Source organism: Sphaeramia orbicularis, chromosome 3 (assembly GCF_902148855.1).
Source record: "Sphaeramia orbicularis chromosome 3, fSphaOr1.1, whole genome shotgun sequence".
Taxonomy (NCBI): domain Eukaryota; kingdom Metazoa; phylum Chordata; class Actinopteri; order Kurtiformes; family Apogonidae; genus Sphaeramia; species Sphaeramia orbicularis.
The window spans coordinates 16,755,542-16,769,453 of record NC_043959.1 but is presented as its reverse complement, the minus strand read 5'-3'; the positions used below and the strand labels follow the sequence as shown (position 1 = coordinate 16,769,453).

The window sequence follows — 13,912 nt, the reverse complement described above, 5'->3', positions numbered from 1 at the left end:
CTGAACCTGGAGCCTTTATTGGTCCTTCTGAACAAAAAAAAAAAAAAAGTTTTCAAATATCAATTTCCATGTATGAGTTTCAACTGTGTATCATATTTGATCCATCAGGTCTCAATGCTCAAATATTATTTTTTATTATTAAATGACTTAAATGTAAATTAAATTAAATTAATTAGAATTAAATGAGAAGGTCTTAAATTGTTCGTTAGTAGATGAACCCAGGCTTCATGTTTCTTACACAGACTTCATCATGTTCATTGTCCACATGATCCATAGAAGTTTACTTTAGTTTTTAATGTTGTTTAGATGTTGTATTTTGTCCAGTTTATTTACAGATGCAGAGAGAGAATACTATGGCATTATTACATTTGTGCCTCAGACTTTTACACATATTGTACGTTGACTCTTCTGTGTTCCTACCATGGACTCTGTCATTCTGTGTACAGTGCACTTACATCTAAGTAACACAAAAGATACAGACATGTATTAAAAAATATAAAATCTAAAATAGTTTGTATTTGAAAATAATGTGCAAATTACAGGTATAAGTAAACTGATGTGTATGTTTTTCTGAGGAAGGTCTTGATTCTTTTCTGGATGTGTTTTATATCCTCCTGGGACCGAGGAACTTTCACTTTTCTAGCTTTTTTTTTTTTTTTTTTTAACATTAAACAGTTGTCTTGATTGGAAACTGCATAATGCAACAGTTTCTTCAGATACATTTTTAAAATAACTTTTATTTATTTATTTTTTAATGGGATGCCCTTTGTAATGGACAGAATATTCTACGTAAAACTGTCCAACTTGTGTCCCCCACAGAGGACAACAATGCATTACTGGGTCTCAGGAGAATAAATAAATAAATAAACAAACAAATAAATAAATATTAAGTAAAATTTGTATGTGACTCAATTTATAAATGAACTACACATATAATAAAGTTTCTATAAATCTGCTGGTATTTGTGTTTCAATTAAAGTAATGTTTACTACAAGTGTTATTGAATATTTTGGATGATAATAAATGGATATTATAGTATAATAATTGTAGTTATTATACATGATAATCCTGTACCTGTACTGTTTCCTGGTGTATCTCACTTTAAATGGTTTGGAATGTAATGGAATTTAATGTCATAACTGAGTCTAACTTTATTAAATCCAACTGTGCTTTGGTCACATTAGTTCAGTTCTGTTTATTTCATCAGTGTATGATAATAAAACTGTACACTTTATGTGATTTGAAGTTTGTCTCTTATTATTTTAAACCTTCTTATATTTGTTCCGCCACTGTATTATGATGCATTTACGTGTCTATGTTCCTGTCGTAAACAACACTATCAGCTGTTCCCACTGACTGCAGGTCCTCGTGCTCGTGGGCTTTTGGACTCTGGGGGGTCTGATCCGACCCACTTCCACTCACCTGCCTCCCCGTCGACACTACACGACTCCCCGGCCACAGAGTACGACATCCGCCGGCCGCCCGCGGATCCTCCGCGGTCCGCGTCCGACCAGGAGCCGTAGTCCCCGGAGGAGCCGTTCACGGACCCGGCGGAAAGCAGACGCTCCGACTCCATCCGGGATCAGCGGACTGGGTTCGGTTCTGGAGCTGGAACAGGTTCGGTCCAAGAAGTGTGGACTTTAGAAACAACATGAAGTCCAGGAGGAAATCTGTTTTTAGGAAGTGGCTCCACTGGCCCCTCCTGTCCTGAAGAGTCACTGAACACCCAAACAAACCCCACCCCCTGCACGAGGGGGGGCGGGGCGGCCTGCAGAGGTGAGGAACCAAATATGAACTCCACCTCCTGCACAAGGAGGCACCAGCCTACAGAGGTGATGAACCAAATATGAACAGCAGAGGTGAGGAACCAAATATGAACAGCAGAGGTAGAGAACCAAATATGAACAGCAGAGGTGAGGAACCAAATATGAACAGTGGAACAGTGGAGGTGGAGAACCAAATATGAACAGCAGAGGTGAGGAACCAAATATGAACAACTCCACCTCCTGCACATGGAAGCACCAGCCTACAGAGGTGAGGAACCAAATATGAACAGCAGAGGTGAGGAACCAAATATGAACAGCAGAGGTAGAGAACCAAATATGAACAGCAGAGGTGAGGAACCAAATATGAACAGTGGAACAGTGGAGGTGGAGAACCAAATATGAACAGCAGAGGTGAGGAACCAAATATGAACAACTCCACCTCCTGCACATGGAAGCACCAGCCTACAGAGGTGAGGAACCAAATATGAACAGCAGAGGTGAGGAACCAAATATGAACAACTCCACCTCCTGCACATGGAGGCACCAGCCTGCAGAGGTGAGGAACCAAATATGAACAGCAGAGGTGAGGAACCAAATATGAACAGCAGAGGTGAGGAACCAAATATGAACAACTCCTGCACATGGAGGCACCAGCCTGCAGAGGTAAGGAACCAAATATGAACAGCAGAGGTGAGGAACCAAATATGAACAGCAGAGGCGTAAACACAACAGGAGGAGTATAAAGTGTGAACAGTCTGCAGGGGTGGAGACAGAACCAAGGTTATCGTTAACGAAAACTAACGAAATGACAAAAACTAGAATTGAAAAAACATTTTCGTTAGCTGAAATAAATAAAAACTATAATTAAAAGAAAAAAATGAAAAAAAGAGAAAAATTTCAGTGTCTGAAATCCAATTGTGATCTATCTTAAACATGGCCGACTTTATTAAGTTAACTTTACTTTTATAGTTTCATTAACTTTCCTCTTTCCTCTAAATGTCAGTTGGAACAGTTTGTATTGATATCGGTTATTATAACAGTAACTCAACCTGCTAGCAAGGTTATCGTTAATGAAAACATCTGACATGTCTCACAGCACTTAGTAAAAATTTTAACATGAACAACCCCCCTCCCTCCAAAGCAGGGTTATTGTTAACGAAAACGAACGAAATGACAAAAATTAGAATTGAAAAAACATTTTCATTAACTGAAATAAAAACTGTCATTAAAAGAAAACATAAACTGTATTGTGTCCTTATAAAACTAACTAAAACTTATAAAAAATTATGGATAAAATTCCTTCGTTTTCATTTTTGTCAATGTCGAATTGATATGAAAGCAATTTATTTTGCTCTAGCAATTTTAGCTAGCAGCACCATATGGTACTTCATGGTCTGTCACTTGTGGTTTACAGTCATCTTCTGGTCCCCACTCTACCTGGAAACATGGAGACTAAAGCTGGGAGAAAGCAGCAGAGTCCTGTCTGGGATTTATTTGAATACTACTGAGAAGAAGAGAAAAGATACGACAAAACTAAAATTAATACTGTAACTAAACTAAAACTAAGCATTTAGAAAAAACGAAAACTAATAAAAACTAGCAAACCTGCTCTACAAACGAATTAAAACTAATTGAATTGGAGAAAAAAAGTCAAAACTAAATAAACCTAAACTATAATGAAAAATCCAAAACTATTAGAACCTTGGACAGCACCAGGGGTATGAACACTAAAAACAAACTCCACCTCCTGCACACGGAGGGACCAGCCTGCAGAGGTGAAGAACCAAATATGTACAGCAGAAGTGGAAACACAACGGGGGGGGGGTATGAACGCAGCACCAGGGGTATGAAGGGTAGAGGATGTCTCCAGTGTCCCTGTACGTCAGCGTCTGTTCTATGTGGATCAGAACCAGTTGAATGTGTGAGGTTGTCAGGTTCTGTTCTATGTTCCAGTCCTGTGGTCTGGATGCACATCAATCTAACAATAGAAGTGGGTGGGACTTTCACTGGAGGAGAACTGAACTCATCCAATCACAGTCCATATACACTATATTGCCAAAAGTATTGGCTCACCCATCCAAATAATCAGAATCAGGTGTTCCAATCACTTCCATGACCACAGGTGTATAAAATCACACACCTAGGCATGCAGACTGCTTTTACAAACATTTGTGACAGAATGGGTCGCTCTCAGGAGCTCAGTGAATTCCAGCGTGGAACTGTGATAGGATGCCACCTGCGCAGCAAATCCAGTGGTGAAATTTCCTGGCTCCTACATATTCCACAGTCAGCTGTCAGCTGTTTTATAAGAAAGTGGAAGTGTTTGGGAACGACAGCAACTCAGCCACGAAGTGGTAGGCCACGTAAACTGATGGAGCGGGGTCAGCGGATGCTGAGGTGCATAGTGCGAAGAGGTCACCAACTTTCTGCAGAGTCAGTCGCTACAGACCTCCAAACTTCATGTGGCCTTCAGATTAGCTCCAGAACAGTGCACAGAGCTTCATGGAATGGGTTTCCATGGCCGAGCAGCTGCATCCAAGCCATACATCACCAAGTGCAATGCAAAGCGGTGGATGCAGTGGTGTAAAGCACGCCGCCACTGGACTGTAGAGCAGTGGAGGCGCCTTCTCTGGAGTGACCAATCGCGCTTCTCCATCTGGCAATCTGATGGACAGGTCTGGGTTTGGCGGTCGCCAGGAGAACGATACTTGTCGGACCGCATTGTGCCAAGTGTAAAGTTTGGTGGAGGGGGGATTATGGTGTGGGGTTGTTTTTCAGGAGCTGGGCTTGGCCCCTTAGTTCCAGTGAAAGGAACTGGGAATGCTTCAGCATACCAAGACATTTTGGACAATTCCATGCTCCCAACTTTGTGGGAACAGTTTGGAGCTGGCCCCTTCCTCTTCCAACATGACTGTGCACCAGTGCACAAAGCAAGGTCCATAAAGACATGGATGACAGAGTCTGGTGTGGATGAACTGGACTGGCCTGCACACAGTCCTGACCTCAACCCCATAGAACACCTTTGGGATGAACTAGAGCGGAGACTGAGAGCCAGGCCTTCTGTCCAACATCAGTGTGTGACCTCACAAATGTGCTTCTGGAAGAATGGTCCAAAATTCCCATGAACACACTCCTAAACCTTGTGGACAGCCTTCCCAGAAGAGTTGAAGCTGTTATAGCTGCAAAGGGTGGACCCACGTCATATTGAACCCCACAGACTAGGAATGGGATGTCACTGAAATTCATATGCGAGTCAAGGCAGGTGAGCAAATACTTTTAGTAATATAGTGTATGACTTCTATCAGTGATCAATAGGAACTAGACTGATATCTGGAACCATTTACATGTTCTAAACCATTAACATATGGACCAGTAGAAGGAAAGGAACAGTTAGAATATTTACAAAAATAAACAAATTAATCAACAAAATGGATGAAAATCAACAAAAAAAAATCCACAAAATGAACAGAAAAAATCTACAAAATATATAAAATAATCATAAGACAAATTTGTAAATTTAAAAAATTAAGAAATCTGAATTTCTCAAAACTGTGAACAGACGTTGTAGATATTGTCCCAAGGAAGATACAAAAAAAAAAAAAAAAAAAAAAAAATTGAAATGAATCTGACCAGTAGGTTTGGAGAAGATTGTTGAAATGAAAAATTAATCCACAAAATGAACAAAATATTGAAAAAGAGAACAAAAATTAACAAAATAATCAACAAAATAATCCACAAAATGAATAAAATAAGTCCATATATGACTTCTATCAGTGATCAATAGGAAGTATATTGATATCTGGATCCATTTACATGTTCTAAACCATCAACATATGAACCAGTAGAAGGAAAAGAAGTTAGAATATTTATAAAAATGAGCAAATTAATCAACAAAATGAACAAAACAATTTTAAAAAATGAACAAAATAATCAACAAAATGAACAAAATAATCAACAAAATGAACAAAAAAATCCACGAAATGTACACAACAATCAACAAAATGAATAAATTAGTCCATATCTCACTTCTATTAGTGATCAATCGGAACTGCATTGATATCTGTAAACATTTACATGTTCTAAACCATCAACATATGGACCAGTAGAAGGAAAGGAACAGTTAGAATATTGACAAAAAATTGTCAAAAATTTTAAAATGAAAAGTTGTCCAAACTGAACAGACTTTGTAGACACTGTTCAAAGATAAACTATGAAATGAATCCAACCTGTAGTTTTTCAGTAACACTAACACATGATGAACCCTGGTGGACTGTTGTGTCTGATTCTTCATAGTTTGGATCATTTTCTTCGTGTTCGTACATAAAACACGACTTCTGGAAACATTGTGTATTTTTATTTGATCTTATTTCCAGATCAGCTCCTGCAGTAAATCTAAAATACACTGTAGACAAACATTACATTCATATTGTTCAGCGCAAAAAATAAACCATTGAAACCAAACCTCATTATCAATAAATAATAGTTGTTTGATTATATCTGAGCTTTTCCTTTGAATTGATCATTTTTACTGACCTCCACACCAGATCAATAATCAGCTCAGATGTAGGAGGAAAAATTAGCTCATTGAAAATATAATATTAGTTTATGATATTACTTGTTACCTTATGAAAAGCACCTCATTTGTGCTTCGTGGTACGAGTAAATAATTTAATAATAAATTTCCAGCTCTGGGTTGAGTCAAAAAATGACTCATTTTAATGGAAATAATCAAATAAAAACGTACATTCACTGGAAACTTCACTTGTGATAAAGCTGAAAACAGACTGAAAAGCTGAAATTTAGGAATAAAAAGCTCCTTTTGACAGAAACAACACATCGTTAGCCTCATAGTATAATTAGCTCAGTCATATTTTTGTCCAAATTGTGATATCTGCATAACTTTACTCTCATAACACTGCTGATTCATTTATACAGAGGTCACTATTTGGTCAAAAAATTGACTGTTAATTCTACTGTGATAAATGCTATCATGCTAGGAGGCTAACAGTATGCTAATCGTATAGAATATGACTAAACTAGACAAAAGTACATGAATTAGTTACAGTGAACGCCACATGGTCAGCAGTAAAATGGAACATATGCATGAATGCAGCAGTAAAAATGAGTCCAACAGTAAAACAGACACAGTTCATGTCATTTTACTTTTAATCTTTATTTTACATTTTACCTTTAATGTTTAATTCACTGGGGGTTCTGACTGTAGAACTCTGCTTATATTTTCATATTACAGTAGTTTTCCATAAAAGTCTGATGCATTCTCCATCCCAGTGTTTAAATGATTTAAACTGATGCATATGTTTATTCATCCTATGGTTCAACTGGTCTGTAGGATCTGAATTAAACCCATGAGTTCAGTATCATCATTTACAAAAGAACAAAAATGGGTTCAGTGAATGAAAAGAAAAGTACACAAACCAAGTGAAAGAACATGTAATTATTACCACAGTATGTTCTAATCTGAAAAAAAGACAAGTATGAGACACAAGTAGGAACCTGTTGGATCCACTGGACCTTTTGGATCTGTTGGATCTATTGGATCAGTTGGATCTATTGGATATTGTTGGATCTATTGGATCAGTTGGATCTATTGGATCAGTTGGATCTATTGGGTCTGTTGGATCTATTGGATATTGTTGGATCTATTGGATCAGTTGGATCTACTGGGTCTGTTGGATCTATTGGACCTGTTGGATCTACTGGACCTGTTAGATCTGTTGGATCTATTGGACCTGTTAGATCTGTTGAGTCTGTTGGATTTATTGGACCTGTTGGATCTATTGGGTCTGTTGGATCAGTCGGATCTATTGGGTCTGTTGGATCTATTGGATCTGTTGGATCTAGTGGATCTGTTGGATCTATTGGGTCTGTTGGATCTATTGGATCTGTTGGGGCTGTTGGATCCGTTAGATCTGTTGGGTCTGTTGGATTTATTGGATCTGTTGAGTGTTCACTGGATCATTGTTTTACTCCTTCAGGTTGTTGGTTGTCGTCTTTGTCACCTGTAGGAAAACAAATGAAAGGATGTGGACTGAGTTCATATAAATAGATAGATAGGTACTTCTAAATCCACTAAATCCACTGCTCATACGACATCCTTCTGCTTTGGTTTTCAGTTGAACTGTTGACACATGACCGTGCATTCAACGGTCCATCTGTGTTTCCTTCCTACCTGGTCGTCGATGCACCTGAACTGCCAGGTCCAGCGTGTGTTGTAGAGGAAAGGTCGGAGGTCAAAGCGGTTGTCGTCGGGGCTGTAGCTCTCGGCGTGGTAGGCCGGGGTCACCGTGGTCATCTTATGGCGGTTCACAGAGTACATCCTGAAGAAGTGTTTCACCTTTTGGGCCACCTGGAGGTCAAGGGTCACATCCACAACTCACATTTACACAGAGTTTACAGTAAAACACACATTGAACATGTGTGTAAGACACAGTCCACCCAAAGGAACCACTGAAACAAACAGGAAATCAGTCCTGTCCCTGGACAAACACTGTTTAAACACTGTTTTATTCCACTTTATAACCACATATTTATAATTCCACAACTACATTTTTTTTAATACTTGTGCATATTTCTTTAATTCTCATATTTATAATATATTGTGTAATAAATATTGCTGTTGTAATTGTCTAATGGTGTTTTTCTATATATATTCAGAGCCATATGTTACTGTACATCATTAGCCTCATAGTATAATTACCTAAGTCATGTTTTTGTCCAAACTGTGATATTCTGCTTAACTTTACTCTCCTAATACTGCTGATTCATTTTATGCAGATATCACAATTTGCCCCCCCAAAAAATGACAATGAAATTATGCTAAGAGGCTAATGATACGTGTGTGTGTGTGTGTGTGTATATATATTTACATACATACATATATACATACATACATACACACACACATATACACACACACACACACATATATACACACACAGGGTGGGGAAGCAAAATTTACAATGAACATTTAGTTTTTTTTTCTCAGCAGGCACTACGTCAATTGTTTTGAAACCAAACATATACTGATGTCATAATCATACCTAACACTATTATCCATACCTTTTCAGAAACTTTTGCCCATATGAGTAATCAGGAAAGCAAACGTCAAAGAGTGTGTGATTTGCTGAATGCACTCGTCACACCAAAGGAGATTTCAAAAATAGTTGGAGTGTCCATAAAGACTGTTTATAATGTAAAGAAGAGAATGACTATGAGCAAAACTATTACGAGAAAGTCTGGAAGATACTATTAAAGAAGAATGGGAGAAGTTGTCACCCGAATATTTGAGGAACACTTGCGCAAGTTTCAGGAAGCGTGTGAAGGCAGTTATTGAGAAAGGAGGAGGACACATAAAATGAAAACATTTTCTATTATGTACATTTTCTTGTGGCAAATAAATTCTCATGACTTTCAATAAACTAGTTGGTCATATACTGTCTTTCAATCCCTGCCTCAAAATATTGTAAATTTTGCTTCCCCACCCTGTGTGTGTGTGTATATATATATACACACATATATATATATATATATATATATATATATATATATATATATATATATATATATATATATATATATATATATATATATACGTATGTATGTATGTATGTATGTATATACACACACCATACCAACTTTATTTATAAAGCACTTTAAGAACTTTACAGTTGGCCAAAGTGCCGTACACGAATCATAAAATGAGGAAATAAGTAAAAAGTGATAACACAGGGTGCAAAGCAGGCTACGAACAAAATACAACCATCATAAAAACGACAAATTAAAACATGCTAAAAGCAGCATAAGAAATATAAAAAAAAACAAAAACCCCATCTCACTCATTGATTAAAAGCCAATGAGAAAAAGTATTAGATAGATAGATAGATAGATAGATAGATAGATAGATAGATAGATAGATAGATAGATAGATAGATAGATAGATAGATAGATAGATAGATAGATAGATAGATAGATAGATAGATAGATAGATAGATAGATAGATAGATAGATAGATAGATAGATAGATTTTTTCCTTTTTTGTTGTATTGATAATTTCTTTCCTGCTACTTTTTATTCTACTTGAATGGATCGACTGTAACATCCCATAATTTCCTCTGGGTTAACTACAGTATTCTGACTGTGATAAAGCTGTCATATGTTGAAAGTTGTTAAAAGACGCTGATGCATTTATGAACCCTTTACTGTGTCTGCGTTCCCTCTGGGCTGTTTCTTACATCATAATGTGTCACAAGATCAGAGTTAGTCAAGTCGAGCAGGTGAGTCACACCAATAATCACAGAAGAACAGGTAAAGTCACATGACAGCTTTGAAACCATACAAGGAAGAAGACACCAACTCACTCCTTAAAGACACTGTGAACAAACAGACATGTAAACACATTCATTTAGTTAAGTGTCACTGCTAATTTAACCCTTAAAAACCCAGAACTATTTCTGTGGTGACTTTCAAATTCAGTTTTCTCCACATTTAACCTTCAACTACTGATTTATCACCATTTAGTTTAATATTATCTTCTGCATTTTGCATTTTTCAGTGAAAATCAGGTCTACTGATCTTGTAGATGTTCATAAATTCAAAGGTTTTTATATGAAAAAGTGAGTTTTTCAGTAGAATATATCATTAACTGACCATAAAAGTCAGTGTGTATTGATCCAACTCCATGGGTTTTACTGGTGAATCAATGTTATAGAAGGTGACAGTGTTTCCATGGTAACTATGGAGCCTCTGAACGTCCAAATGGGTCATATCTGATGACAAGTGAAAAAGTTGGCTGAAGAAGAAGCAGTATGCCAGTCTTAAATACCACTTGGCTTTGTTTGTTTTAACTTCCTCGTTAAATTATTATTTCTATTTTTATTCATCTTAAATTCTCCTGTTCGTTCAGTGTGGACGCAAAGTACGACTTTCACTGAACCTGATGAAACCTGTTTATTCACTGAACACACGACAATAAAACTTATCTTAAACCATAGTATTGTTGGGGTTTTTTGGCTCTTTTTTCTATTTACTATTTTTTATTGATGTCTACACTAGATGAAGAAACGCACTTTTTTTAATTTATCTATATCTATCTATCTAAAATATATATATATATATATATATATATATATATATATATAATTTTTTTTACATTTTTTTTCCTGGTGAGTACTCTATTTTACAAGTGTGTATTTATGTTTTTATTTCCAATTACTGTTTTTATATGTTTTGGCTGTTTATGTTTTGTTTCTGTTTTTGTTCATGACTTTTTTTCTTTAGATTCCATGACTCAGGGAAACTCACAAGAATTCCAATGTACCTATACTGCGATGTTTCTGTGCAAATGGCAAATAAAGTCTATTCTGTTCTAATTTTTGCTGCTTTTAAAAAGGACAAAACCCCTTCCAGGAAACAATGGATTAACCAGGTAGTTGTGGGTTTCCAGTTCAGAAGGAGGTGGTGTTTAGTAATTACAGGGGTAAACACTATTCCTTCCAGTTTGGCTCGTTTTTTAATCTGTCTTCATCTTTTAGGTTTGCTACATTTTCCAGAATATTCCATGTATCTCAGTCATCTTCTTCATAATGTCTCCGTGCTTTAGTGTCCTGGTGGACCCTCATGTCTGTCCCCTTTCATTAACTCTTTCCTGGACTGTACTGACCTCTGCAGGTGAGAGTGCGTCCCTCCACATGTGGATGAGTTTACAGAACATACTGAAAGGACCGCATTTGGACATCTTCCTCAGTCGTCCAATCACCGACAGCTCCGAGTAGGTCATGCCCATGTCGGCCTGAGGGGGGAGGAGCGGAGATGATCAGACGAACACTGACGGACACAAGAGCAGAGACGACGTCCTCTGCAAACGTCCTGATCCCAGCAATGATGGGACAGAATCTACAGTCTGTTCATATACACAGACTGACTTCCACTGTCAGCGTCTTCTTACCTCATCAGTCTGAGACACCTGTCCGTCTGTCAGCGGTTCCAGTTCAGCGGTGGGCGGAGCCGACAGGACGCTACAAAGGAAAATCAAACCACAGCAGATACAGCATTAGAGTTTAACACAAATAACATGTAAATATGGGTTCTTCTCTGAAACTGGTCCTAAAAACAGGACAGAGGGGCTACAAATTGAAATCAGATGTAGACTAATGTTATAACACAGGTTTGGAAGCACTTTGGGTCCATTTTAAAATAAATACTGAGATAAAAGAGAAACTATTTTTGAGATAAAACACATTTTTATATTATTTTACGTTATTTTTCATACAAAAATCTGTATGTAACACGGTCAAAAGGACACGAAAACTACACACTGCTATTTTTTTTAATATCCCTTTATTCTCTCACAGGTGCATTTTGGGAATTGAAGTAATTATTCAAGGCAGAGTGTTGGACAAAAATGGCAACTGTAAAAAAAAAAAAAAAAAAATCACTGGTGATTCATATGTGTTTAAATGTTCAGGTTCTGCATGTAACACCAGTGGACACAATGAGTTCCACACCAAACCCAGAATGAGACTAAGATTGATGAAAAACCCACATGTGTGGATTAGAAAAACCACTAGGATCGACACATTTAACACACTGTCTTTATTTAGAGTCTGTAGAAGACCATTTACACACGTTTTCACATCTAATGCACTGACACCTAGGGAGATTTAATATCCATATTTGGGTCTTACTTTTAGACCCAATATTTGATTAAAAATTCATTAATTATGGGATGGATCAAAGCAAGAGGATAATTTTTGTGCATTTATCTGAGGTCATCATTAGGTCCATCTTGGGGGGAAATATGTCTACATTTACCTTTTATTATTGGGTTTAAAAAGATGGAAAAGTGACAGATACTAAAATAAACCCAGTTTCAGAGAAGCACCCATTTAAAATTACTTTTACACCATTAATCCTGTCACTACATTAAAGTAATTCAGGTAAAATACAGTTTTTCAGTTTTTTTTAAATCATCAGAGCTGACTCATTTTGATGTTCACAGGCTCTGTTGTCAATGTTAAAATGTTCTGTTCTGTATTAATTTACCTGTAAAACTCACAGAGTTTGACAAATGACAATGTTTTTCTGTTCAGTTAATGATATATTTAGTTGAAAAAGTAACTGTTTATTATGTTTTCTCTATTTCTGATATAATAACATTAAACTTTACTCTGAGCTTTTACGAACATCTACATGATCAGTGAATTAAATACAGGAAAATACTTGTTTTTCACTGAAAAATGGAGAGGATAAAGTCATCAGTAGTAATAGAACACTAAAGAAAGTCACTACAAAAATAGATGTAAACCTTTAAGGGTTAAAGGATTATTATTTATTACAAATATGTCACATCAGTTGTGCTGGTTTATCAAAAATGTATTTACATGTGTATATAGGACCCTTTATTTATTACTTGGAGCCTTAAATTCTTGAAGGTATTTCTAGAGGACACGGTCTGACTGACAGACAAAGAAATAAACAGATAGACAGACAGACTGACGGAAATGTAAAAAAATAAAAATTTAACAAAATAGGAAAGAAAATGAAGAATACACATAAATAAGTAGTGCAATGAAAAAAAGAACAAAATAATGAAATAGAGAGTTAGACAGACTTGATAAAAACAAAATTTAAAAAAATGTTTAAAAAAAAAAAGGTAGGTAATGGTAAAAAGGTTGGTAGAAAAAATGAACAAAATAAGAACCAAAATGGACAAACAAACACCAGCAACAAAATAAGCAGCAAAATTCAACAAAATAGGCAAGAAAAGGAAGAATAAACATAAATAAGTGGTGCAAAGAAAAAAGGAACAAAATAATGACAAAATGTAAAACAAAAAATGTAACAAAATAGGCAAGGAAATGAACAAAAGTAGACATAATTAAGCAAAAAAAAAAAAAAAAAAAAACACAATAATAATAATAGAAATTGACAAAATAATGGAAAAAATTGTAGGATTGCTACAAAAATAATTTAAGATAGAACAAAAAAAGTGTGGTTATTAATGGTAAAAAAAAGTAGGTAAAAAAAAGAGAACAAAAAAAGGGAAAAAGGGACAAACAAATATCAGCAAAAAATAAGCAGCGAAGTGAATGAAAAATGAACAAAATAGGCAAGAAAATAAAGAATAT

At 36.2% G+C, this 13,912-nt stretch overlaps 2 protein-coding genes across 4 annotated transcripts in view; both read right to left on the bottom strand.

Moving 5' to 3' along the window:
* The window catches only part of tpcn2 (two pore segment channel 2), a 44,866-nt gene extending 43,162 nt beyond the window's left edge, over window positions 1-1,704 (bottom strand). For both annotated transcript variants that reach the window (XM_030162124.1, XM_030162132.1), the window contains exon 1: window positions 1,423-1,704. In XM_030162124.1, coding sequence (XP_030017984.1) covers window positions 1,423-1,576 — 154 coding nt within the window. In that variant the 5' untranslated portion in view covers window positions 1,577-1,704. The remainder of the gene's footprint in view (window positions 1-1,422) is intronic.
* A 4,397-nt stretch (window positions 1,705-6,101) lies between these two features.
* nadsyn1 (NAD synthetase 1) overlaps window positions 6,102-13,912 on the bottom strand; it is a 31,656-nt gene continuing 23,845 nt past the window's right edge. For both annotated transcript variants that reach the window (XM_030162145.1, XM_030162154.1), the window contains 4 exons: window positions 11,731-11,800; window positions 11,446-11,574; window positions 7,957-8,133; window positions 6,102-7,786 (listed from right to left, as the gene is read on the bottom strand). In XM_030162145.1, the coding sequence (XP_030018005.1) occupies window positions 7,751-7,786; window positions 7,957-8,133; window positions 11,446-11,574; window positions 11,731-11,800 (412 nt within the window). In that variant the 3' untranslated portion in view covers window positions 6,102-7,750. The remainder of the gene's footprint in view (window positions 7,787-7,956; window positions 8,134-11,445; window positions 11,575-11,730; window positions 11,801-13,912) is intronic.